The sequence below is a fragment of the Protopterus annectens genome, chromosome 14.part0 (assembly GCF_019279795.1).
Source record: "Protopterus annectens isolate FY-2018-M chromosome 14.part0, PAN1.0, whole genome shotgun sequence".
In the NCBI taxonomy this organism is placed as follows: Eukaryota; Metazoa; Chordata; order Ceratodontiformes; family Protopteridae; genus Protopterus; species Protopterus annectens.
Window position 1 is genome coordinate 1152522555 of NC_056748.1, and position 26426 is coordinate 1152548980.

A 26426-nucleotide genomic window follows, 5' to 3' on the forward strand; every position below is an offset into this window, starting at 1 on the left:
TTGTTAAGATCACCTAAATGTGGACTGTCTAAGTTTCAACCATCATGAAGCCAAAAACATGTTCATCTCCCCCCTCAATAACATGTTTCGCTAAAGCACTTCTGTCAGGGTCTTTATTTCTAGCTGCATTCAAATGTTCCCTTATACGCTAACGTAGTGAGGAAATAATCTTTCCGACATAGAAAGAAGTGCATTTTTTACATATAGCAAGATAGATCACATACATAGTGTTGCAGGTGGCAGAAATATTAAACTCAAATAATTCATTGGTGACTGGATGCCGAAATAATAATACTTCACAAAAACTACACTTACCACAAGGTAAAGTCCCTCCCATATCTTGGACATCATCCCTATTACCATAACATAATAGCCATTTAAAATTTTTCTTGTTCTTATACTTAAACCTAGGTTGCTCTCCAACAACATTCCTTGTCTTGTCATCATATAAAAGAATGAACCCATTCTTATTAACTATCTGTCCGACGACACTAACTTCTGTCGAATATTGTACATTCATAGATATAGAGGGGATACAATGCCTATGTAAAACAGATTCAACAACGTCATGTGTGGTTGAGGCAGAAAAATATGGTTTAGCTTTAGTGTCTCAAAGATTTTATATATGCAACAATATTATTGATTTCCTTAGGTTTATAATTGCGCTTCATTAGATCGGTGGTGCTGCGATAGTGTTGTCGCCTCACATTAAGTCGCTGTCCGGTTCGATTCTCAGCTAGACCGTCTTCTGCGTGGAGACACGCGTGAATGGGCATACCTTTGTTGAAGGTTGTGCGTCAGGGCTGGCAACTCTGCACGTAAAAATCAACTGCCAATCATTAGCGGACCGGAGTTCCGCTGTGGCGACCCCTAACCAGGAAAAGCCAAAAGACACAACAACAAGTCATTATTAAACCTGATATTACTACCATTTAATCTGGAAATACGCATCGATTGCCCTTTTATAATATTCTTCTAGACAGAGGGAGGGTGCATACTGTGTCTATAAAGGAAGTTATTTCTTTTACACTCTGGTGTAAACCTGTGCTAAAGAACCCATCATTGCTCTTGTATACCATCACATCCAAAAAATCCATATCAGTTTTTGAATGCTTATAGGTAAAATAAGGACCCTGATAGAAGTGCTTTAGCGAAACATGTTATTGAGGGGGGAGATGAACATGTGTTTGGCTTCATGGTGGTTGAAACTTTAAATAAGAGTCCACATTTTAGGTGATCTTACTAACTTATTGCAAAAATGTGAGACTAGGTAGATTATAAGGTTGCATGCAGATAGAACTCCTGAATTAAATGGCAATGTTCCTTTTAAGCCATGTCTACAAGCAAGTCCTTTTAAATAAAATAAAATATTTATAAACATTTATAGAATTAAAAACAAAAAATATATATAAATTATAGTTTTTATATGCAATTTTTTAATATGTATTTTATATATATTTATATATATATAAATATATATATAGGGCTTCATTGTTTTACTTTATTTTTGTTATATGCTGATTTTTTACGTGTTAGTGCATGCATTTTATTTATTCATGATGTTTTTTTAAGTTCATTGGGTCACTGGATGATATAATTGATGATGTATGACTATTTGAGTAGAATGTAGTGGTTTTTAAAAATGGTCTGATGAAGCACCTTTGAATTGATGTGAAAGCGCTTACCAATAAAGTACATTTATGGGGTACTTTTTGCCGTGCTACGTCCCAGGCACTGTTTGTTTGTTTTATTGCCCTTGGGACTTTGCAAGTGTTGTAGGACGTTTATGCACTGAGGTATACCTTCTTTTCTGTTTAATCTTTAGTGTTATTGTATTATTTTACAGCTTTAATCAGTCTGATTTGGGGATTTTACAGGGCAGTTTTCTAAACTTCTTCAAAGCCAGTACTGACATTTTAGTGTTTGAATGCCTAGGTTTCAACAAGAGTAATACATACTAATGTCAGCACTTTGTAGGAATAAGAGATGTACCTCTTGGCTGACTGAAAGGGTTGTATAGAACTGGAGTAGGTTGCCGAGTGAAAATAAAGTTTTTGATATTTTGGAAACTTAAACAATTGTTAACATAGCAAAGAAAAAATGTGCTTTAAGCTGGTAGCCAGTTATTTGGACAATAGCCTTCTCTGTATCCATGATTTAATTTGATTTCTCTTTGAATTGACTTCTTGTCACAAAATTCAAAGAAAGTTCAAGACTCTGCCACTTTACCCCATGGTGGCCAAGAAACAATATGTTTTCAGGGTCTCAAGTCTTGGCAGTACAGGAACCTAACTAATTGCAAGTTAAGGAAGCTTCCCATCATTTGTAGTGGGAACCAACCCAGAATCTGAGCTTTTGGTACTGCAGTTTCAGAACAAAACGTGCCAGGAAGTCTCCCATTCACCATCTGTGTACTGCTGAGTGAAAGGAATTTTCAGTTTAGGTACAGTGTGGTACCCTTTACCACTTCCTATGATTAGCATATATGTCATTCTGACTGACTTCTGTCACCTGTTTAACTTAGACCACCATCATTCCTCAGTAGTTGCGTGTTTCAGGCATATCTGCACGAGGTAGCAAATGGCAGACCCACCCCCCCACCCGAACTGTCTGGTTAAGCATTCATTTGAAGGATTTCTGCATCTTCTTCTGCCATCAAAGAACCCCTTTCCTCCTTGGGAATTCAACTTTGTGCCCATCCTTAGTTTGAATTGTCTGAATTGGTGGCTTTGAAGTTTGTCTCTTGGTAGGTGGCGTTTTGGTAACCTTCACTTCTGTCTCTAGGATCTTTGAGCTGAAGACTTTTATCTGTATAGGAACTCTATCTGGTCCTTTCCCATGGATCTGTGTTTCTGTAGTGATACATTCATTTTTATGGGGGCAAAATACTGTTATGTAATACTTTAGATCTGATGAAGCTCTGACAAGGGTGAAAGCACTCCTCTCATTTTAACTTAATAACCATAGTTTGAACAAGTAATGCCATTTTGAATCCTGTTTTCTTGTTTTTTAACAATGCAAAGTGATCTTTGATACAGATCTTGCATAAGAAGTTATGACAAATTCTGTTTAAATTTGTATGCTGATTGCGTTCCTGTACAACTATTTTGTTTTGCTTTGCTTTTCCTAAAGTGTGCACTACCCTTAAGGCTGGAAAACATTTCCTCAGACTAGGTTTCGTTGTTGCGTTGTATACTTGCCTATAAATCTAAATATTGTGGGAGGACGGTATAATAGCTAAGGTATATACCTTAAAGGGATAAGGTGCAGGGTTTGATTCTCATGTAGGATAATTGGCTTGGTTTAAAAAGGTTCAAAAGAGCAGTTTGCCTAGTATTGACCTATGATGCCACAATATAAATAAAAAATTATTGACTTTAACAATTGCCTTAGCTTCTGGTGTCAATCCAGGGAGATCGAGTACCTGTCAGCCTGGGATGACATGATCATTCTGCTTTGCTAGAGATGGCCTTCACCTGTCACCTCTTGGCTTTCGATTACTGGCAAAGGTAATGCCTCCCCCCATAGTGCCTTTTTCAGGCAAAGTCAAAAGAACAAAATTCCTGATGTAAATATTTCGTCTTAAAACAAAATCAGGGTTATGCTGCTTAATGGTAGGAGTCTAAATCAGAAACTGCACTCACTGGAAGCACTCCTTACTTTGGAAGATGTTGATGTTTGTGCAGTCACAGAGACGTGGTTCAAGGCTGCAAAAAGCACCCTGGCCATACAAGGCTACAATACCTCCGCAGGTTCAGACTGCAAAATGAACATGAAAGAACTAGAGGAGGAGTATCAGTCTTCATCAAAGACAAATACGCCTCAAGACTGGTTAAACAGAACAATTCCCTAATTACTCCAAGTACAGCTAACTGTAGGTTAAACCCCCCTCCACATCATTGTTAGTTACAAATCCCCCACCATGAACCACGATAACCATACTGCCTACCTGGACCTACTAGAGTCACTCACAATACAGCCAAACACACACTGGTTATGGGTTACTTTAACCGTCCTTCCACTGAATGGAAAACATATAGGAGTATGGACATGCTAGCCCAAAAGTTCCTAGACTTTAACTGAACTGTCTGCACCCTCAAAGGGGCTCCAGTGTCTTGTTCAAAGTAAGCCACCCATCCACCCCAAGCAGCAAAGTTGAAAAATGTAACAATTCTTCCTTGACTCCAAGCCAAGGTGCTGTGGTTTTGGTTTTACTGGTGCGTTTTTTTTTTTTTTTTTTTTTTCCAGTTTGATTTTTTTTTTTTTTTGGTTTAAAGGTTTAAACTACACCATCCTAAGTGATGACATAAATAGTTTCAAATGCCCTGTCCCCACAGACAGTAAGGATTCCTATATTGAGGTATAAGCCAGTACCCTGAATAAACACGTATATGAATGTATAGGTACAGCCATACCTGAAAGGATCAAAACAAGATTCTCAAGAAAAAAACAACTACCCTGGTGAGCAGACAGCATAAATAAGTTAAGAGGAAGAAACTGCTGTCCAAAAACAAGAGGTAATGGTCTCAACAGAAGGACTCCCTTTGCAGCCTGAACAAGCAAATTAGACCCAGTAAAATCCTCTAGAACTAACTACGAAACTAAATTAGCATCCCTAGCCAAAGATCATCATAAGTCATTCTTTATCTACATCCGAAATCTGAAGAGGAAGGCCCAAATTTGCACAGAATTAGTAGTGAATGGTACCACCTACACGGAATCTGAGGAAATAGCCAACCTGATAGCAAATAGATTTGGTGAAAATTTCACCCACTTATCCTCACCACTAGTCCTCCATCTAGTATCTCCAGAGAGCAGATCATATCTGCACTCTCCAAGGCCAAAGACACCATCTGTATGGGACCTGATAATATTCCAGGCTGCGTACTAATTGGTTTAAAACAAGAACTAGCAGAACTACTGGGTACACTCTTCAACCACAGTCTAAAAGCACTGGCTTTGTCCCAGCAGAATGGAAAACAGTGACTGTCATCCCCTTACACAAGGGGGGGGGTACATCAACCGACCCTGGGAACTGTAGACCCATAAGCCTAACCAGTCTTGTCTGCAAGGCCATAGAAAGAATCATCATGGACCTTATCAACAAAGATATAGGGGATCTTAAAACCGTCGACCCAACCCAGTTTGGTTTAGTTAAGGAAAGATCATGCCTGTTAAACCTGGTAGACATCTTTGAGAATATCACCAACGCCCTGGATGAAGGTAAATCAGTGCATACTGCCTGTCTGGACTTGGCCAAGATGTTTAACATGATCCCCCACTTGGGCATCATCGAGAAACTCACCCACCTGGGGATCAACCCATACATCATTAGGTGGGTTGCCAACTAGCTCACCAGCAGAACTGATACAAAGTTGGGGATTCCACTTCTACCATAAGACCAGTTACCAGTGGTGTTTCACAGGGATCAGTGCTGGGCTTCTACAGTTTGGGATCTACTTCTCAGAACTCCAGGCAAAAAATAGATGGTATTTGTCTAAGTTTGCGGATGACTGCAAATTAGGTGCAATCATTGAATCCCCAAATGATATCAACATACTAAAAAAATGGGCTTACACTAACAAATGATTGGTGCTGAAGCCGCGGTCTCAAACTCAACGCAAAAAATGCATTATTGTCCCCTTCAGTAAAGGCGATGCATCTGCAAATTACAATATTAACTATATCACCCTAAGCTCAGACCCAGTGGTGAGAGGCTTGGGAACACAGGTTGACAGTTGCCCTAACTTTGATCAACATATGTCCACAGTGGTGAGGAAGGCTTCTGCGTGGCTCATCTGATAAGTAAAAGCATAGCATCCTTGGCGAAGGATGTTACAACTCCTCTGTACTCATCCCTCATCAGACCAATAATTGAATACAATGCTCCTTTTTGTATGTGCCTTACTATACGCCTGCAGCAACTGGAGAGACCTCAGAGATTTCTCACCAAAAATATATATATGGGTGTGTGTGTGTGTGTGTGTGTGTGTGTGTATATATGTATAGATATATGTATGTACACACACACAGCATTCAGACTTTATCTGCTCTCTTCAGGTAGGTCAGGAAAAACATGAACTGGAGATGAACATTTAGGGAATGAAGATTTCTCCCTGTGGGTGTGTGGGTGTGTGCGCGTGTCTGTGTGTGTCATACCTCTCAACCTCCAGATCAGAGAATCAGGGACAAAGGACCTTAAAGTCAGGGACACCTAATTTACATAAGATGCATATTTAAATTAGTGCATCAGTGGACACGCCACCCAATTCATTCAATTACACAAAGAAAAATTCAACCAAATATACCGTTTAACACAAAGTAAATTAATTAGCAGGAGTAGCATGAACACTGCAAAATCAACTTTCTTACATAGATACTTTATGCAGCAAAAAAACTCCTTACATCCACTAAAGACTTCATATCTATACTTTCATACTTGCTATACATATACACAGATACAACTTCAGACTTACTTGTATGGTTCCTTTAGCAGATAAATACATGTCATGAACTCATAAAACCAAAAAGTAAAACAATACAAAATCAACAAGTTCTGCTATACTGTGTTTCCTACCACTTCACGCCTGCGGATATCTCTACCTTGGATGGGTCCGGAGCTGCTGTGCAGGTACTGGCTTCTGAGGGTGTATTCAGGCCTACCGATTTTCATACCAAATCGACGACTTCTTTTCAAGCTAAGAATACCAAATTCCTCAGGCCTAAAGCTCGCACTAAGCCTAGAAAACTGACGACCAAAGCGCATTTTCAGGCCCATATGCCTCAAAAACAAATGATTAGAATGGCTGAAGACCTTATTATCTTAATTAGTGGAAGCCAGCCTTCCCCCTCTGAGACCTAGAACTGATTTTCTTTCGGATTCTTCTGATCAGGAATCTGATATCTCTGTTCTTTCTGACTACCAGGATTTACCCTTATCTACTTATGAGGATTCTGATGCAGAGGATTCTATTCCCACTGTTTCCCCTCCAGAAGATTTTAGATTTTTCTTTTGGTGAAGCCTTGCATACCCTTAGGGAGTATTTCCACTGGGAAAGCCAGGACTATTCTCAGTCCAAAAAGAGACTTAGGGAAGTTTTAACCCTGCCTCAACACAGGCCTCTAGCTATCCCTCCTGTTCTGGAGATTGTAGATGATGTTTGCTTGGAATCCATCCTTACCCCAGACAATTTGCCTCCAGCTCCCAGGAAACTTGACAGGTACTACAGCGTACCTGACTCTCACAAATTCCTTTTCAAGAATCCTACTGCGGATACAGAGACCATTTCCCAAGGACCAAAAGGCATTAAAGCTACTACTGCCAAAAATCCTACCCCTTCTGATAGGGATTCTAGAGCTTTAGACAGATTGGGTAAGAAGGCATATACTTCTGCTACATTTCTATTAGGGCTTTAAATTGCCAGTTTCATAACTATCAGCACCATATTATGGGATTAATTAAACAGAAAATGATATTGATTCCTGACTGTGCTGAGCACAAAGATTTACAAGAGTTAATGCATCCTGCTGATCAAGTAGGTAAACATACTTTGCAGTGTGGTTTTGATGCTTTAGAAGCATCTTGCAGGGCTGCTGTCACTGGGTCTGTACTTAGAAGGCATGTTTGGCTTAAGGAACAAAACTTATCATGTTAAAGCTAAATTACTGGATGTACCCTTACACCAAGAGTGCCTTTTTGGCAAAACAGAAGTCCTCAAAAGGATGGAGGAAAAAGCTAAATCTATGCAAACTGTTAAAGATTTCTTAAAAGTACAGCCACCTAGATTCAATATGCACTGGCCTTCAAAGAACTGGTCCTTGCCAGTCCCTTCCAGACCACCTCAGTCCAAACCCAGGAGCAGTAGACCACAAAGACTTCAGTCTCAGACTATGCACAGATCTAGGCAGTGGGGGCCCCAACTTCCAAAGCAGGGAGTAGTAAGCCACCCCCCTATGGAAAAATGACACAATGACTTATCCTTAACTCTACCAAGCCTTGCTCAACTACTTGCTCCCTTAGGAGGAAAGCTCGCCCTGCATGCAAAAAACTGGGAACTCATTAACCAAGACAAATGGGTTTTAAACAGTTTCCCTAGGATACAGATTCCACTTCCACTCACTTCCAACCCCAAGTGGATGGCCAGACCTCCCCCCAAACCAGTGGGCGGAGGCCCAAAAACAAGTGCTCTTTCTCTCTTCGGTATCAGGGCTGTTCAACCTGTCCCAGAACAAAGGAGACATGGTTTTTATTTAAGACTGTTCCTGGTTCCCAGAAAAGAAAACTTCTGGGGTCCTATCCTGGACCTTTCTATTCTCAACACCTTTCTGGTGGTTCCAAAATTCAGAATGCTAACTCTTCAGCAGCTTCTTCCTATGATAGCCAAGGATGCCTGGCTGGCAACTCTAGACTTAAAAGAAGCTTACCTGCACATCCCAATAAGGGAATCCTGCAGAAAAATCCTACGCTTCAGGGCAGGTTGTATGCACTATCAGTTCTCTGCACTTCCCTTTGGCTTAACTACTGCGCCCAGGGTATTCCCAAAGTGCCTAGCTCCAGCCATTGCATTTTGCAGGCAGAGAAATATTCAGATTTACCCATACTTGGATAATTGCCAGCGTCAGGACTTGCTGTTACAGCACCTGGCATTTGTAAAGAGACTTCTAACTTCACTGGGGTACACCATCATCGAGAAGAAATCACACCTATTACCCTGCCAACAGATTGTATTTCTGGGAGCAAGCTTGAACACAACTCCTCAGATGGCATTCCTCACTCCAGAGAAACAAGTTCATTTGACAACCTATTTCAAACCACTGGCCACAAAAACCCAGCTATCTGCAAGGAAAATCCTGCAAGCCCTGGGGTTCATGGCCTCTTGCATTCTGTTAATTCCATATGCAAGACTGCATATGAGGAAACTTCAGTGGTATCTAAAAAGTCTATGGTGTCAACATTCTCAGGACCTGGAAACAATGATTCCTATTATTCCTTGTCTAAGGGCAGAGTTCCTTTGGTGGGCAGAGGCCTGCTACCACAACAAGGGACTCCCTTTCATTCTACCCCCTGCCACCCAAACCCTAACAGACGCATCAGACTATGCATGGGGGGCTCACATGGCAGGGGCAGTGCATTCAAGGCAAATGGAACCCAAAACAGATGCACCTGCATATCAGTCAAAAAGAAATGTTAGCTGTACAAAATGCTCTGACAGCCTTCAGAGACCTTATTCTTCCAGGACAACTATTGGTAAAGACAGACAACACCACAGTTATGTGGTATATGAACAAGCAGGGGGAAACCCATTCCTACCCTCTCTGCAGAGTAGCCATGGCTCTGTGGAACACAGCCTTGAGCTACAAAGTGAACCTACAAGCTTAATTCCTGCCAGGCAAACTAAATTCAGTCAGACGACTTAAGCAGAAATCTCATGGACCCACACGAATGTAAACTGGAACCCACAATATTCTTGAGGAACAAATGGGGAACACCAGAGGTAGACCTGTTTGCCTCCCCTCAGAACTACCAGTTGAACAAATTCTGCACCAGAACTCCCCACAGTCAATCTTGGAAAGTGGATGACCTGTCCTTTACCTGGGAAAGCCTCTCCGTTTATGCCTTTCCCCCTCTGCCTGTCCTCTCAAAGGTTCTACTAAAGATCAAACAGGACAAGCCAAGGACAATACTGATTGCACCAGACTGGCCACACCAGCACTGGTACCCCTTTTCGCGCAGTCTAACAGTGCTACAACCATGGCATCTGCCTCAGACCCCTTCCCTGCTGTCCCAGCAGGCGAGCCAGATTCTGCACCCTCAGCTTCAAACCCTGAACCTTGCAGCCTGGCTTAATCCCTTGACCTCACCTCCAGCAACCCTCAGTAAGCAGGTGCTGGATGTCATTCTTGAGGCAAGGAGGCCTAGTACTAGAAAATACTATTCAGAAAAGTGGAAAAGATACTGTTCCTGGAGCCAGGCTCGGGGATGGGCACAACGATGCCCAGCTTGCCTCATATACTAAATTACTTAACAGAAATGCTCCACAAGGGCCTATCTTTCTCATCAGTTAAGATTCATGCCTCTGCCATATCAGCACATTATAATACTGAGCCACCCCTCTTCTCTCATCCCCTGCTAAAACAATTCCTTTGAAGGGCCAAAAATTTAAGACCCCCCAGGAGAGCTCCCACTCCAGCCTGGGACCTTAACTTTGTATTGGAAAAACTCGCTCTTCGCCCCTTTGAACCAGCTGCTACAGCAGAGATGAAATTCCTTTTTTGGAAAACAGCTTTACTTCTAGCCATCACTTCAGCAAGAAGAGTGTGTGAACTGCAGGCCCTCATGGCAGTGGAATCCTTCATTATCTTCCATGCGGGCAGGGTTTCCCTCAGGACTAATACATCCTTTATGCCCAAGGTGGTGTCTAGTGTGGCTCTAAACCAGTCCATTCATTTGCCTACTTTTTTCCCTAATCCTCAGTATAAAGGAGAAGGGATATTGCATTCTCTGGACATACACAGACATCTTAGATTTTATTTGGACAGGACTAAGCCTCTCAGAAAATCTGACCAGCTGCTAGTTAGCTTTGCTGCACGGGTAGAGGGGAAGGCCATTTTAAAGCAAACCATTTCCAAATTGATAGCACATTGCATCCATTTCTGCTACAAACACCATGGAAAACCTACCCCACAGGGGATAAGAATACATTCCACCAGGGCTGCATCTACCTCTACTGCATTTCTCAGAGGAATCCCTACCAGGGACATCCTGGAAGCTACAACCTGGAGCTCTGTACATACTTTCACCAAGCATTACCATCTGCCTCTCTTCTCTAAATCCAGCGCTGGATTTGCCGCAGCAGTCTTACATGGCCTTATTGCTAGCCTTAATGCTCTTTAACTACCTCCACCCTTCCTTAGCTTTGGGAATCAACCCAAATGTGATGACTGCAACAGTGAAACACGAAGAACATAGTACAGTTGTGTACACTTACCATAAATGTAGATGTTCGAGTGTATTTACTGTTGTAGTCCTGGTTACCCTCCCTCCAGCCCCCTGACTTCTCTTGACTTTTACCTTTCCTCCTTGTTTGGCATATATTATATCATGTGTATTTGCTTTTTGCTGGGGATGTTCCATACCATATAATTGCTTCCTATTGTGGGGGCACCTGACATCTGGAGCAAGAAAAACTGATGTAATGGTGTCGGCTGCATGTTTTATACCCCTGACGTCATGGAAGAAGCGACAGCATCCGACGCAGAAATCCGAAGACTCTGGTATTCAGGCCGGCTCAGGGCTACCTGATAACCCCAGATGATGGCAGATAACCCAAATGTGATGACTGCAATAGTGAATACATTCGAGCATCTACATTTATGGTAAGTGTACACAACTGTACTTTTCTAAACCTGTTTGTGTTGGTGCCCAAATTCAAAATGTTGACACTTCAAAACTGTTACCTCTTGTTTCTCTTTCATGTTTCCAGGTAACACTAGGCTTAAAAAATCATTGTAATCACATCCCTATTCATTCAGACTTCAGATGTTTGTTAAAAGTGCTGTGTATCTGGGTCACATTATCAGTTGTCTGCTTTACCCTTTGGACTATCCACTGCACAAAGAGTGTTCACAAAGGGTAGAGCTCCATTTATACCTCATTGCAGGCTACAGGATATCCACATTTTTCCATATTTACATATTTAGAGGACTATCTTTGCAGTCTATTTGTAAGTGTCAGGAATCTCTCTCTCTCTGGTGACAGACCTCTTATATAAGCTGGGATTCCAAGAAAACATTCAAAAGCCTTTCTTGACTTCCTCACACAGGATTGTGTTCATGGGATGTCAACTAGACCCTTCAATATTCAAATAGCATTTGTTTTACAGGAAAAGAATAGATCTTTATTAGAGATATTTCTAAGGTTTTCCACTCAGACTTCGGTAACTGCGAGTGACTACCTCAGGATTTCGAGTCTCATGGCATCTGTGATTCTCGTGATACTCCTGGCAAGACTCCACATGAGAAAGATAGTGGTTTCCTAAATCTCTTTGGTCCTAGCATCAACACTCTTTATCATTTTAAATCCCATTGTTGGGTTTTGTCAAAAGAGAAATCATTTGGTGGAGATGACAGATATCCTTAAATCCAGGTTTCCCATCTTCTCCCTCCCTGCTCCAAAGCAGTCAGTCAACACAGACATTTTGGACTTTGCTTGGGGAGCAGTTTCACAAGGGATAAAAGTGCAGGGGGTGTGGGACACCAAGGATAGATGCAAGCACACAAATATGTAGGAGATATTTGCCCTGGTGAAGGCACTCAACGTTCTGAAATATCTTTAGTCCCAGAGACCTCTTCAAGTGATTACAGACAGTACCACAGTAGTGGTACATCCGCAAGCAAGGGAGTATTAGGTCATACCCACTTTGTAGATTGGATATAGCTTCATAGCAAAATCTCACTCTACAGGGTTTCTACATTCTGTTACAGCAAAAAGTGTGTGGCAGACAAGCTGAGCAGGATCAAGTCAGACCCTCACGAATGGAAACTAGATCAGGGGGTCTTCCATGATTTATTCTATCTGTTGGAAGTTACTCAAGCAGACCAGTTTGCCTCCTTTCTGAACAATCAACTGCCAAGACTCCATGCAAAAAGGCCCGGAAGACAAATAACTTTTCTTTTTCCTTGGACATGAATCTTCCTGTGTGCTTTTCCACCCTTTCCAATAATATCCAGGGTACTTCTGAAGATTCTGAAAGAATCTCCCAAGATCATTGTGATGACTGCCTTCTGGCCAAGGCAACCATGTTTCTCCCTTCTTTTTGAAATTGGCAGGAGAAATTACCACAAGCTTCTTCACAGACTCTATCTACTCAGACAAGAACAGGGGTATTTAATGCACCTCGGCATCAGTCATCTTCATTTGATTACCTGGATGATAGGATCTTAAATTCCATTAAGGTACCTGTTTGCTGAGGACAAGCAGTCGGTACTAATGGAGGCAACAAAGTCTTCTAGAAAATCCTATATTAGCAAATTTAAGATGTTTTCTATTTGGTGCCAGTAACATAACCAGGACCCATTCAGGGCTAGTTGTGCTCTGCTTTTACAATATTTGTGTGAGTTACTGTCCTATGGCCTTTCTTATTCATTTATCAAGGTTCATTTATTGGCCATTTGAGCATGTCTGACCAGGGACCCTCCTCTTTGAATTCAGTCTCGTGTCAAAATGTTCCTGAACGTGTTTTTGCAAAACAGGCCTCCAAGAAAATCAGTGGCACCTTCTTGGGATCTTAATTTTGTGATAGAGAGGCTAACGCTGCATTAGCATCAACAAATCTGACTTGAGATTCTTAACAGGGAAAACATGACCTCTGCAAGAAAGGGCATCTGAGTTGCAAGCTTTTATGGTGAGTGAGCCATATCTCATTTTTCAATAGGCACAGGGTTGCTTTGAGAACTAATCCGTTTTATGCCTAAAGTGGTATGACTTTACTTCAAGCCAAACTATATATCTCCCTGTTTTCTTTCCTGAATTTGAAAATGAGGGAGAAGGTACACACTCTGTACCTTGGCTGTCCACTGACAACTCATGCACTGTCTTGACAGAACTAAATATTCTGATCTTCAGATCAATTGTTCATTTGTTTTGAAGGGAAAACCTGTGTCAGCAAATGGTTGTCTAAGGCTATTTACCTTTTGTTATACTCACAACAACTAAACTATTACAGGCACAGTCAGAGCCCACTATACCAGGGCCTTGACTTTGTAACTTTTTGGAAATGGTTGGTTTCTAGAAGCTGCTGCTTGGTCCTCTGTATATACTTTTACAAAGCACTATAAGCTTGATTCCATTTTTAGGTCCAGATGAGGTTTTGCTAGAACCATTCTCCAGGTGCTGCTGAATTCCTCACCTTCCACCTCCCAAATGTCGTTCGCTAAGGTAATTTACCCATATAGCTAAGGCTACTGCAGCAGTGATCAGTATGGTGAACACAGTGCAGTTGTGTAAGTAAAACTTACCACAACAGTAGATGTTTCAATGATCACTGCTGCAGTAGTCACTCCCTCCCTACATCCCCCTTGTTTTGGGGTGTGTTTTTTTATGCCAGGGTGTGGACATTTAGTTTTTGTTGTTCCTAACATTGTCCTTTCAGGGGTCAGCCTCCCTTCCTCTGTTGGCAGGAAAGCTCTAATGGGCTTGGTGCCCAAGCTTGTCTTTAAGTCAGCTCATCTCAAGCTGCTTGACAGTTTGGGCACGTTAAAGGTGTACTGAGTCTTTGAAAACTGGCCCGCTGTTATAGCCTTGGCAGGATGCAACTCCTATAGCAAAGGCTACTGCAGCAGTGATCATGTACAGTACTGTACTTTCAGAGGTGTATCAAACTGGAGATATCCAAATAGAAAATCCCACCACTTACCCCACATTGAGGTGAGAAGTGCATATGAATTGATCTGCGTGCATTTTTGTGAACACTTGTTGGTGCATTGAAGTACTTTGATCTTTGCTTGTGGATTTTCTGCCAGACAAATAGTTTCTTCTTAACCTTATTTTTGAACAGGTGTGCAGTTTTATTGATGCTTTATTAACTCGGATTAAGTACTGATACTTTATTAACTCTGGTTCTTTTTTTTTCAGGCTTGCTGTAAGCCTTGTGATATTGTATATGTATTTATGTAGAAGTGTGCAGTTGTATTGATGCTTTATTAACTCGGATTAAGTACTGATACTTTATTAACTCTGCTTCTTTTTTTTTCAGGCTTGCTGTAAGCCTTGTGATATTGTATATGTATTTATGTAGAAGTGTGCAGTTGTATTGATGCTTTATTAACTCGGCTTAAGTACTGATACTTTATTAACTCTGGTTCTTTTTTTTCAGGCTTGCTGTAAGCCTTGTGATATTGTATATGTATTTATGTAGAAGTGTGCAGTTGTACTGATGCTTTATTAACTCGAATTAAGTACTGATACTTTATTAACTCTGGTTCTTTTTTTTTCAGGCTTGCTGTAAGCCTTGTGATATTGTATATGTATTTATGTAGAAGTGTGCAGTTGTATTGATGCTTTATTAACTCAAATTAAGTACTGATACTTTATTAACTCTGGTTCTTTTTTTTCAGGCTTGCTGTAAGCCTTGTGATATTGTATATGTATTTATGTAGAAGTGTGCAGTTGTATTGATGCTTTATTAACTCGAATTAAGTACCGATACTTTATTAACTCTGGTTCTTTTTTTTTCAGGCTTGCTGTAAGCCTTGTGATATTGTATATGTATTTATGTAGAAGTGTGCAGTTGTATTGATGCTTTATTAACTCGGCTTAAGTACTGATACTTTATTAACTCTGGTTCTTTTTTTTTCAGGCTTGCTGTAAGCCTTGTGATATTGTATATGTATTTATGTAGAAGTGTGCAGTTGTACTGATGCTTTATTAACTCGAATTAAGTACTGATACTTTATTAACTCTGGTCCTTTTTATTCAGGCTGGCTGTAAGCCATGTGATATTGGCATTATTGCTCCTTATAGACAGCAGCTGAGGACCATTTCTGCCCTGCTGACCACTTCATCTTTCTTCCATGCAGTGGAAGTGAACACAGTTGATAAATATCAAGGAAGAGACAAAAGTGTGATCATTGTATCTTTCGTCAGAAGTAACGACGACGGTAATGTAAGTTGTGTTTTTATTCCTGTGTGTGTGTGTGTGTGTGTGTGTGTGTGTGTGTGTGTGTGTGTGTGTGTGTGTGAGAGAGAGAGAGATGCAGCAGGGAAGGTGAACATTTAGCTGTAATTTGTGCTTATAACATTGTCAGGAGTACTGTTACTGTATGGCTAGAAAGTAAATGGAATAATTGCTCCCTTATGGTCATCTAGAATAGAGACATTTAAACAGAGTATTTTGTAGTCGGGCTGTCATAATGTTGCATCTTGTATACTGGAAGATTTATGTTAACCAGCAATAGGTATAGCATGTCTTAACATAGTTAATACTGAAGTTTTGAAATGAGTAGAGTGAGAAACTGAGGAATGGCCGCAGCAGCTGCAGAGGGGCTTGCATCCAGAGTGAAAACTTCTGAGGTCTATGGATACGTGCATCATTCTGCTCAATAGTTCACATGGCCTTCATTCAGAACAAAAATACTTAGGAATAGACAAACAACCCCACCTTCAGCTTAACTGTTAGCCAAATCTGTGATTACTTTGCTGAACAGCTCAATACCGTAATGTGAAGAAGCAGTTGCAATCACCCCACAGCACTTTAAACAGATCGTTTAATAGTAAACCTTCCTAGTGTGCAAGAAATTTAGCTACCCACTGATAGTTTATAAGTATTTTGGGGCTGCCTTCTGACCTAGTAACACCATCCGCATCAAGATTTTGTCTAAAATAATTTCTAGCGAAAATTTACACACCAGCACTGTATCTGTCTCTTCATTGTAGGGTCACCACATTCTTGATACTTAAGTCTAACTCCAACTAAAACTGTTTTCTTGACCCTCCCTTTTTCCCCTCTTACATACTTAGAACAACAACAAACCCTTCAATGTGTTTATGCAATCAGAGAGAAAAAATAAAATTTTATACCTTTAAAATTAATATTAGTTGTGCTGTTTTTGGAGCAGCTGACAAAACTAATCAGTGCTAAGAATGCCACACCAGACCCCCATCACCCCCCCCCCTCCCGTTGCATCTCTGGTGCAGTGGACCACTGTGAAGCACTGAGGAGGGGAAGCATCAATAGTGCTTCTTCTAGTTGTACCCAACTCATGGTAGCGCACGGAAGCATGCTGTGCCACAGTCATTCGGGTCATATGTCCATCTGCATTGTAGTAAGTGAATTCATACACCTCACTGTTGAACTAATTCAAAAATGGTACGGCCTCAGGAGTCATTTAAAAATTAAAGAAATACTTAAGAAGGTCACCTGGAAGCTTGTATTCCCAACCAGGTTTTTGATTATACTAGATCTGAAAGGCCACGCACTACTTTGCATGTAAAGGCTGTTGGAGTCTACTTATCCCTTAGAAATTAGTTTACTTATTTTATTTATATACTTTTCGTTGACCAAGCCAGTCTCACTAGAATATGATTTAGTTTCAGTGAAAGCCCAAAATGTTACCTATATTAATGTTGGGACAGCAGGGAAGTCCGTCTTGTATAAAAGATTAATGTTCATTCATGTGTAGAGATATGTGGTTCTGAGATGTAGAGATATGTGGTTCTGAGATGTAGAGATATGTAGTTCTGAGATGTAGAGCTATGTGGTTCTGAGATGTAGAGATATGTGGTTCTGAGATGTAGAGATATGTGGTTCTGAGATGTAGAGATATGTGGTTCTGAGATGTAGAGATATGTGGTTCTGAGATGTAGAGGTATGTGGTTCTGAGATGTAGAGATATGTGGTTCTGAGATGTAGGGATATGTGGTTCTGAGATGTAGGGATATGTGGTTCTGAGATGTAGGGATATGTGGTTCTGAGATGTAGAGGTATGTGGTTCTGAGATGTAGAGATATGTGGTTCTGAGATGTAGAGATATGTGGTTCTGAGATGTAGAGATATGTGGTTCTGAGATGTAGAGGTATGTGGTTCTGAGATGTAAAGGCGTGCAAAGCACAAGATTATCACGAAATGGAAGTTAAGCAGTGGCCACTGTAGCTTATTCCAAGCACATTTATGTAACAGAGTATTTTTCAAGTGTTAATTCATGTAAGGTTTTTGGCGTCCGGTAACTCATTACCTGCAACAGAAAATGATACTTGGTAACTTGTGCCTCTGTTACATTTTAACTATGGTTGATTGCAAGTTCACCCAATGTTACAGTAGGGGAACAGGTGAGGGAGGCTACACGTGGTAGGACACGTTATGCATTGTTTAAATGTACTCTGCAAAGTTTAACAGCTGTTTTAACGTTTACTGGTATTGATAAAAATGTGTCCATTTGGTCCCTCGGAATTAGGGTGACCACTAGTTTCGAGAACAAAAAAAGATAGGCCAAACAAAGCCTCTAAGAAATAATCGAAGACTGAATTACTACTAATGAAGTGCATTGGGTTATCTGTTATTTTAAACAGAAAGGATTTCCTATGTTATTTTCTATGTGATATATAAAATAGCTGGGAAATGCACTAGGTGTTGCTGTTGTCCTGTTTAAGAGCTACTTGTCTTTTTGATGTTTGGAACTGAATATATGTGTATGCAATTCTGTTTAATTTTTTTCTTATACAGGAAGTTTTTTTTAACTGTAAATTGAATTAGTGAAACTTTTTTTTACATTTTTTCTACTTTTAGTAATGATTTTTGTACTTAAAATTTATTTAAAATTGTCATTTGAAGAGGGAACTTATTTAAGGTCCAGTTATGTCCCAGTTAGTATTGAGCTGTGTGTGAGTTTCAGCAGAATGGAATCTGCTCTTTGTGGCTTTTTGTAATTGAACAGTAACATGTTTTCTTAATGTATTGTCGTTGCTGAAGTCTTTTGCGTTAGTGGCTGTTTTGAATGCTCAGTGCCCTAACTATGGTGTTTTGATCGCAGAGGTGTATGTGGATTTTTCTACAAACTCACTACAGCTACATTACCCATATCCTTTGCTATGTCTTTGGTGTCCACATGCATCACAGCATGTCCACGCCTCCCTTTGGATGACCTTTGTCGACTCCTCCATTGCATTACTGAGTCTGGGCATTAACACCACTTTCACTGTAATCTAATCTCCAATTTCCTTTGCAAAGACTATTAATCCCCTTGAAGACGGAGTCACCAAACTCTTGTTTCACCACACTGGTTTCCCCTCCTTCAGTTTTTGATACAATTCATGCACTTCCTTTCTGCAGTGTTTCCCCTACCTTTCTTAGCTCTGTTAGCTGTCACTGTTGGTTGCCTCACTCCCTATGATGAATCAGATCCTTTACCTATCCATTCTATTCTACGCTTCTACTGCAAGCCCCTTCCACTGTTCTGCTCCTTTCACCCTCTGGCCCTTCCCATCTGGCTAAGTGCCCTTCTCTGCCTACCTTTCTTCTGCTGTGCTTGTTATATTGGCTCCTACATGTTCTGCTCTGGCTTTGTCTCCCTTTCATCATTTGATAGTGCTGTCTCTACCTATCCCTCATTTTCATCTTTCATGAGGGCATCTACAACTTTCTTCCTTCAAATGTCTTGTAGCCGCACCACTTGCCTGCTCTGTCCTTACAATCTGTCAGCAGCCTTTTGTTCTGTACATATCTCTGTAATGATGTCCTTCAAGAATGCAACTGCAGTCATAACATGTGGGTTGTCCTGCCTCAGGCAGCCCTCGGTCGGCCGAATTCCAAAGTCTGGGTCCGGTGTCGGCTGGTGTCGCCTCCTCTCCGACGTCACAACGGCTGGAGTATAAAGGCATCGGCCGACGCCATCTTCTTCAGTCTTTCTTGCCGCGCGGTGCTCGAAGCAGAAGCAGTTCGCAAGTGCCGGTCGGTCAGCTCCTGTATTCTTCGATACCGAAGTCATCATAAAAGCTAAGTACCCCGTTGGGGACCTTTTCTTGCCTCAGCCGATGTCAGAAATTACTGAAAAAGTTAACAATTGTCTTTCTTGTGGTAAACAAATACCTCATAAGGATTTCCACTCTTATTGTCTTCCTTGCCTTGGCCCAGACCACGACGTCTCGGCCTGTGTAGCCTGTGCTCGCTTCAACAAGCGCGCTCTCAGGCGCCGGGCGGAGTTCGCTGAAGATTTTTTCGGCGATAAATTTGCTTACACCATGCCGTCGGAGCTTCCGACATCGCAAACTCCCAAGAAGCGAAAAGACCGGGACCGACATCCTCGGCCCGCGTCTACCACCGACTCCATGCCAAAATCTAGCGCGAGTGCTCCGGTTTCCTCTGAGACTGTCTCTCCACCGCTCCGAACCGAAGACACTGTATTACCAACGACTCCGATTCCGGACATCACTCCGACGCCAGTTATCGATTTTCCTCCGGATACCGAAACCGAGGAAATGCCCAAGACCATTGCTGTAGACAAGGTCACTCCTGCACGTGGAGCTGCCAGGCCTCCTATGGCCATGTCTGTTAAGGCCTACACTAGGGCTAAGGCAGCCAGCAAAACTAAGCATCTTACTACTAAATCCTTACCTCAGCCTTCTCCAGAGACACAAATTACGTCCATGGCTGCTGATTTAATTTCTATGATTAGAGGTTCACAGGCCCATCCTGAGAGAGGATCCCAGCCTCCTTCTGATAAAAGGCCCCGGGTTGAACCCTATGACCCTATTCCTTCAGATGAAGATTCTGAGGGCTCTGTCCACTCTGATAGCCAGGAAGAGCTCTTCCAGACCTATGAGGACTCGGATGCAGAAGATTCCATCCCTTCGGCCTCCCCTCCTGAGGGTATTTCTTTTGGGGAAGTTCTGCATACCATGAGGGAACATTTCAAGTGGCAAGGACAGGAATATTCTGATTCCAGAAAACGCCTTAGGACCTTCCTTAAGAAGCCACAGCACAGGCCCTTAGCTATTCTTCCTGTACTTGATGTTCTGGATGATTTATATTCTGACTGTAGTGCTACCCCTGATTCTCTTCCTCCTGCTCCAGCCAAGCCAGACAGGTATTACAGGGTTCCAGAAACTCATTCCCATTTATTCAGGGCCCATACTGCTGATTTGGAAACTATTTCACAGGGGCCTAAAGGAGTTTCAGCTTCCACCTCTAAAAATCCATTGCCCTCCAACAGGGAAGCTAGGTCATTAGAGAGATGGGGCAAAAAGGTTTACACATCCACTACCTTATCTATGAGAGCTTTGAATTGCCTTTTTCATATGTTACAATATCAGGATTTCCTGTTAGAAGATTTACAGAAAACATTAGCCACTCCTGATCCTTTAGACAGGAAGGCTTTGCAGGAAGCTGTACATAACACTCAGCAAGTAAGCAACCACTTCCTGCAGTGTGGATATGATGCACTGGAAGCTTCATGTAGGGCAGCTATGACAGGGGCAGTCATTCGTAGGCATGAGTGGTTAAAAGATCAACCTCTACCAGATCATGTAAAGGCAAAACTTCTGGATGCACCTTTGGAAAAGAACAAGCTTTTTGGTGCTAATGCTAAGGATGTGTTAAAGACCATCGAAGAAAAAGCAAAATCAGTTCAGACGGTGAAAGATTTCCTCCAGGTTCAACCACCCAGATTCAGTAGGAATTGGCCTTCAAAAAACTGGTCCTTTCCTAATCCAGAAAAGTTTCAAAGGGGTAAAAACAGACGTGGCCGAGGAAGAGGCCAATACAGAGGCCCTTACAGGGGACGACAATGGCAGCCAGGAAACCAAAGAAGTGATGCAGGGGTTTCACCTGCCCCACAGCCACAATCTCAATGACTTTCCTCTACTTCCGCCTACCAGGGAACAAATAGAAGCTCCCTTGGGTGGGAAATTATCTCTGTTTGCAGAAAATTGGCACAGACTGACAAAGGACAAATGGATTTTGGACATTATAGACCGAGGGTACAGGTTCCATTTTCATACCTTGCCAAGAAAACAAGGCATGCCAAACCTACCACAAATCCAGAGGGCAGAGGCCATCAAGCAAATCACTCTGCTGACTCGGATGAAAGCAATAGAAAGAGTTCCACAACAAGAACAAGGCCAGGGGTTTTACTCAAGACTGTTCCTTGTTCCAAGAAAAGAATCTCAATGGAGACCAATACTGGACTTGTCCGCATTAAACACCTTTCTCATAGTACCAAAGTTCAAAATGCTGACTCTACAGCAGCTCCTTCCCATGCTGGGCAAGGGGTCTTGGCTGATTTCTCTGGACCTCAAGGAGGCATACCTGCATGTCCCTATCAGACACTGCTGCAGAAGATACCTCAGATTTCTTGCAGGGCCAGAGCATTATCAATTGTCAGCATTGCCATTTGGCTTATCTACTGCGCCCAGAGTATTCACAAAATGCCTGGCTTCAGTAATTGCTCATTGCAGGCTCCAGGGGATACAAATTTACCCGTACCTGGACGACTGCCTCATACAAGCGGACGACAAACTGATGTTGACAAAAAACTTGGACTATGTCATACGATTACTTCAAGCTCTGGGATACACAGTCAACTTCCAAAAGTCAAGACTGCAGCCTTCCCAGCAAATAATCTTCTTAAGAGCCAAACTAGACACAGCCTCTCAAATGGCTTACCTGACAGAAGACAAGCAAGAGAAGTTAACTCATTACTTCAAAGGTTTAGCAAAACTTACCCAGATGACTGCAAGGGGATTCCTACAGGCCCTGGGTTACATGGCATCCTGCATTCTCCTGGTTCCATTAGCAAGACTACACATGAGAAAGCTTCAATGGTACCTAAAAAGCATTTGGTCTCAGCACAGCAACAACTTGGAGACCATCATACCACTCATTCCATACCTACAAAAGGAATTCCTATGGTGGGCCTCGGTGAGCCAGGCAAACACAGTTATGTCATTCAAAAAACCACAGATAACACAGACCATGACTACAGACGCCTCAGACCTTGGATGGGGGGCGCACATGGAATGCAGGTGTATACAAGGACAATGGTCTCCAAAGGAAACACATCTGCATATAAACCAAAAGGAAATGCTGGCAGTAATGCATGCCATCGAGGCCTTTCAACACCAACTCCAGCAAGGCCATTTACTGATACGGACAGACAACACCACTGTGATGTGGTACATAAACAAGCAAGGGGGTACCCACTCTTACCCCCTTTGCAGACTGACAATGCATCTTTGGGAAAAATCACTGAGCCTAAACATCCAGTTACAATCCCAGTTTGTTCCAGGCAAAGACAATGTGTTGGCGGACAGCCTAAGCAGGAATTTCACAGATCCACACGAGAGGAGGTTGCATCCGAAGGTCTTCACACAACTCACTTCGAAATGGGGCAGGCCAGAAGTGAACCTATTTGCCTCTCACCTCAACCATCTTCTACAAAAATTCTGCACAAGGACATACCATCCAAAAGCTTGGAAAATAGATGCTCTCTCATTCAACTGGAACTTCCTAACAATCTATGCATTCCCGCCTCTGCCACTGATGACGTCAGTATTACTAAAGATCAAAGCAGGGAGACCCAAGGGAATCATAATAGCTCCGGACTGGCCAAGACAACACTGGTACCCACTACTACGGAGCATATGTCACACCAGGAGGTGGACCCTTACCCAGTGGCCTCTACTTTTGACTCAACACAATTTCGAAACAGTGCATCCAAACCTTCAGACACTGCAGCTAACAGCCTGGGAGATCCCATAAACCTCAACCTATCTCTCTCCAAGGAAGTTCAGCGGATACTAACAGAGGCTCGAAGACCATCCACCAGAAAGGTTTACTTAGCAAAGTGGAAAAGATTCAGCAATTGGAATACCAGCAAGGGACATGATGCATCATTGTTGAACATCCCACTCATCTTGGAATATTTGGCAGATATGTTTAAGAACGGCCTTTCATATTCTTCCATAAAGATACATGCATCAGCTATTTCAGCTAGATACAACATTGATCCTCCTGTTTTTTCACACCCTTTGCTAAGGCAATTCCTCAGGGGAATTAAGAACATTAAGCCACCAAGAAAGGCCCCAGTGCCAGCCTGGGACCTCAATTTTGTCCTAGAAAAACTGACTCTACCTCCATTTGAGCCAGCAGCTTCAGTTGACTTGCAATTTCTCTCATGGAAGACAGCTTTCCTGTTGGCAATTACCTCAGCAAGAAGGGTCTCGGAACTACAGGCCCTAATGGCAATACCACCGTTCATAATTTTTCACAGAGACAGGGTTTCCTTAAGAACCAACCCTACTTTTATGCCAAAGGTGGTATCTAGGGTTTCTTTAAATCAAGCCATTCATCTGCCTGCTTTCTTCCCCAATCCTGAGAATAAGGGGGAAAGACTGTTGCATACCTTGGACATTCACAGGCAACTTCGATACTACCTGGACAGAACCAAAGCCAGTAGGAAGTCTGATCAACTTTTTGTAGCTTACGCCCCTGCAGTCCAAGGAAAAGCAATTTCAAAACAGACCATTTCAAAATGGATTGGACATTGCATCAGATTCTGTTATTCTTTTCATGGAAAGACTGTTCCAGCCAATGTCAGACCACATTCCACCAGAGCTACAGCCACCTCTACAGCATTCTTAAGAGGGGTGCCTACTAAGGACATTCTAGAAGCTGCTACATGGAGCTCCGTGCATACATTCTCCAAACACTACAATCTCCCTCTATACTCCAGATCCAGAGCAGGCTTTGCTTTGGCAGTCCTGCAGGGTTTGATTGCCACACCATCTTTTTCCTAGAGCATTCCTCCTCCCCCAGCTAAGCTATGGTATTCTACCCACATGTTATGACTGCAGTTGCATTCTTGAAGGACATAGTACAGTTTTGTACCTACCATAAATGTAGATGTCCGATAGATATGCAACTGCAGTCGGGTTTTCCCACACTCCTTCCCCTCTGCAACTTTCTTTATGGGTCCCTACCCCTATCCCTTTTAGCTGGGGGTATCTCCTATGGTGTATCTGTTTATTACTGTTGTGCATTTCTGGAATTGTTTATCCATTCACCAAATTTAGCCTTCCTAGGAGGGCACCTGGCATCTGGGGCAAGAAACACTGAAGAAGATGGCGTCGGCCGATGCCTTTATACTCCAGCCATTGTGACGTCGGAGAGGAGGCGACACCAGCCGACGCCGGACCCAGACTTTGGAATTCGGCCGACCGAGGGCTGCCTGAGGCAGGACAACCCACATGTTATGACTGCAGTTGCATATCTATCGGACATCTACATTTATGGTAGATACAAAACTGTACTTTTCCTGCAGTGTCCTGTCTGCTGGCTTCCTCTCTTACCTCCAGCCCCACATTGTGCTTTCGTGTCATACTTACCAGATGACTTATTATCTCTATTCTCCTGAAACTCCCCTCCTGCAGATCTCACATTGTGAGCTACTCCATACCTTCGTGCTACCCTACATGTTGAGCATGACAGCCATGTCTCTTCCACTCTTATTACCTGTCTTACCCTGCTACTTTCATGATGTCTGCCTATCGGATCCCTCACATTTTCTTTTTTATTGTATTTTAATTGTATAGATGTATTTTTTAAGCAACTAGTTTCAGGTTTGTACCATATCATCTGTTTCATGAGTAAAATCCTTGAGTCTCTGTGTGAACTTCATTACTTTGAGTTCAAACAGTATATGGTAATGTTGCATGTAAAAATCATGCATGCCTTCTTGTATTTCTCAAATATCCAGCTATCCTGTTGTTGCTGCATCCTTAATACGGCCAGCAGTATATTTTATTTATTTAATTATAACTTTACAGCTTTTGTCCCTACATTTTTGTGGACAGATACTAGTCGGCCAATCCCTCTGGTATGCATTCAGGAATAATCTCTTGGAGTGGAACTGTAATTGTTATATCAGTTTGCCAGCTGATTTGGAGCTTTTTTCCTAGGCCTCTACTGAAAGTGGGTATTACCCAGTTGAACATTCCTGGTAAACAAAGACAAATAAATATAGTACCTCCAGTCCCGTTACTCCAAAACTGATTTCATCTTTCTGAAGTGAATGTCTTTACCCATTGCATACCATTTAAAGTTATCTGTTTGCCTTTTGTTCCATTGTTGCTTCCATACATTTGTCCCAAAACTGCCTTTTTTGATTGCCATTTTGAGGAACACATACTAGTCTAAATATTAAACTCATAGCATCCATTTATTAATTCTTGGTGCCAATTTATTTCATTATTACATTATGACAGTCGGCTGTAACATCTAGGATCCTCACCTGGATAGTTACTCTCCAGCTGTCAAAAGTCGGCATTTTTTCTGTAAAATCTCCTGTTTTGAGATGTCCGTTTAGCCATACTGATAGCATGTTGTGATGTAATGCACCAGCAATATGAGAGACTGTAGCTATATGGGGTTGGGGGGTCAGCATAATAGCTGAGATGTCTACCTTGCAGACACAAGGTACAGGGTTTGATTCTCATGTTTTGGAAGCAGCTAGGCTTAAAAAGGCCCCCTGGGGTCATTAGCCTAGTAATCACCTATGGTCCTATTTTCAGATGCTCAGTGCAGATATTGGATTATTTCCGTCATCAGTAAAGTCCTTTTTCACATGCCTAAATGGCTTGGTATATGTATATGGCGCTGTCCAGTAACAATGATGCATACTTGTATTGCCTGTATAGTCTTGAAGATCATACCGGTGACATCTACCACAGGTGCCAAAGGTTCAAACCAGCCATTCACTGCTAAAGAGAGAGAGACATTTTGGCCTAATTGACCACCATGAAGTTAGTTGTAGTTAAAATGTCTCCTCTTGGAGATCAGCAGCCCAAGGTGTAAGTGGAATTGTTGCTGTTAGGAGACACCAACTGTGTTGGTTTAGAGGGGCAAAGCCCTGACTACAGAGCAGGTGACCTAAATTTG

General features: G+C 42.0%; 1 protein-coding gene across 2 annotated transcripts in view; it reads left to right on the forward strand.

Annotated features, from left to right (window-relative positions):
- DNA2 (DNA replication helicase/nuclease 2) overlaps nucleotides 1–26426 on the forward strand; it is a 1108563-nt gene that overhangs the window by 913358 nt on the left and 168779 nt on the right. For both annotated transcript variants that reach the window (XM_044056952.1, XM_044056951.1), the window contains exon 20: nucleotides 15477–15662. In XM_044056952.1, coding sequence (XP_043912887.1) covers nucleotides 15477–15662 — 186 coding nt within the window. The remainder of the gene's footprint in view (nucleotides 1–15476; nucleotides 15663–26426) is intronic.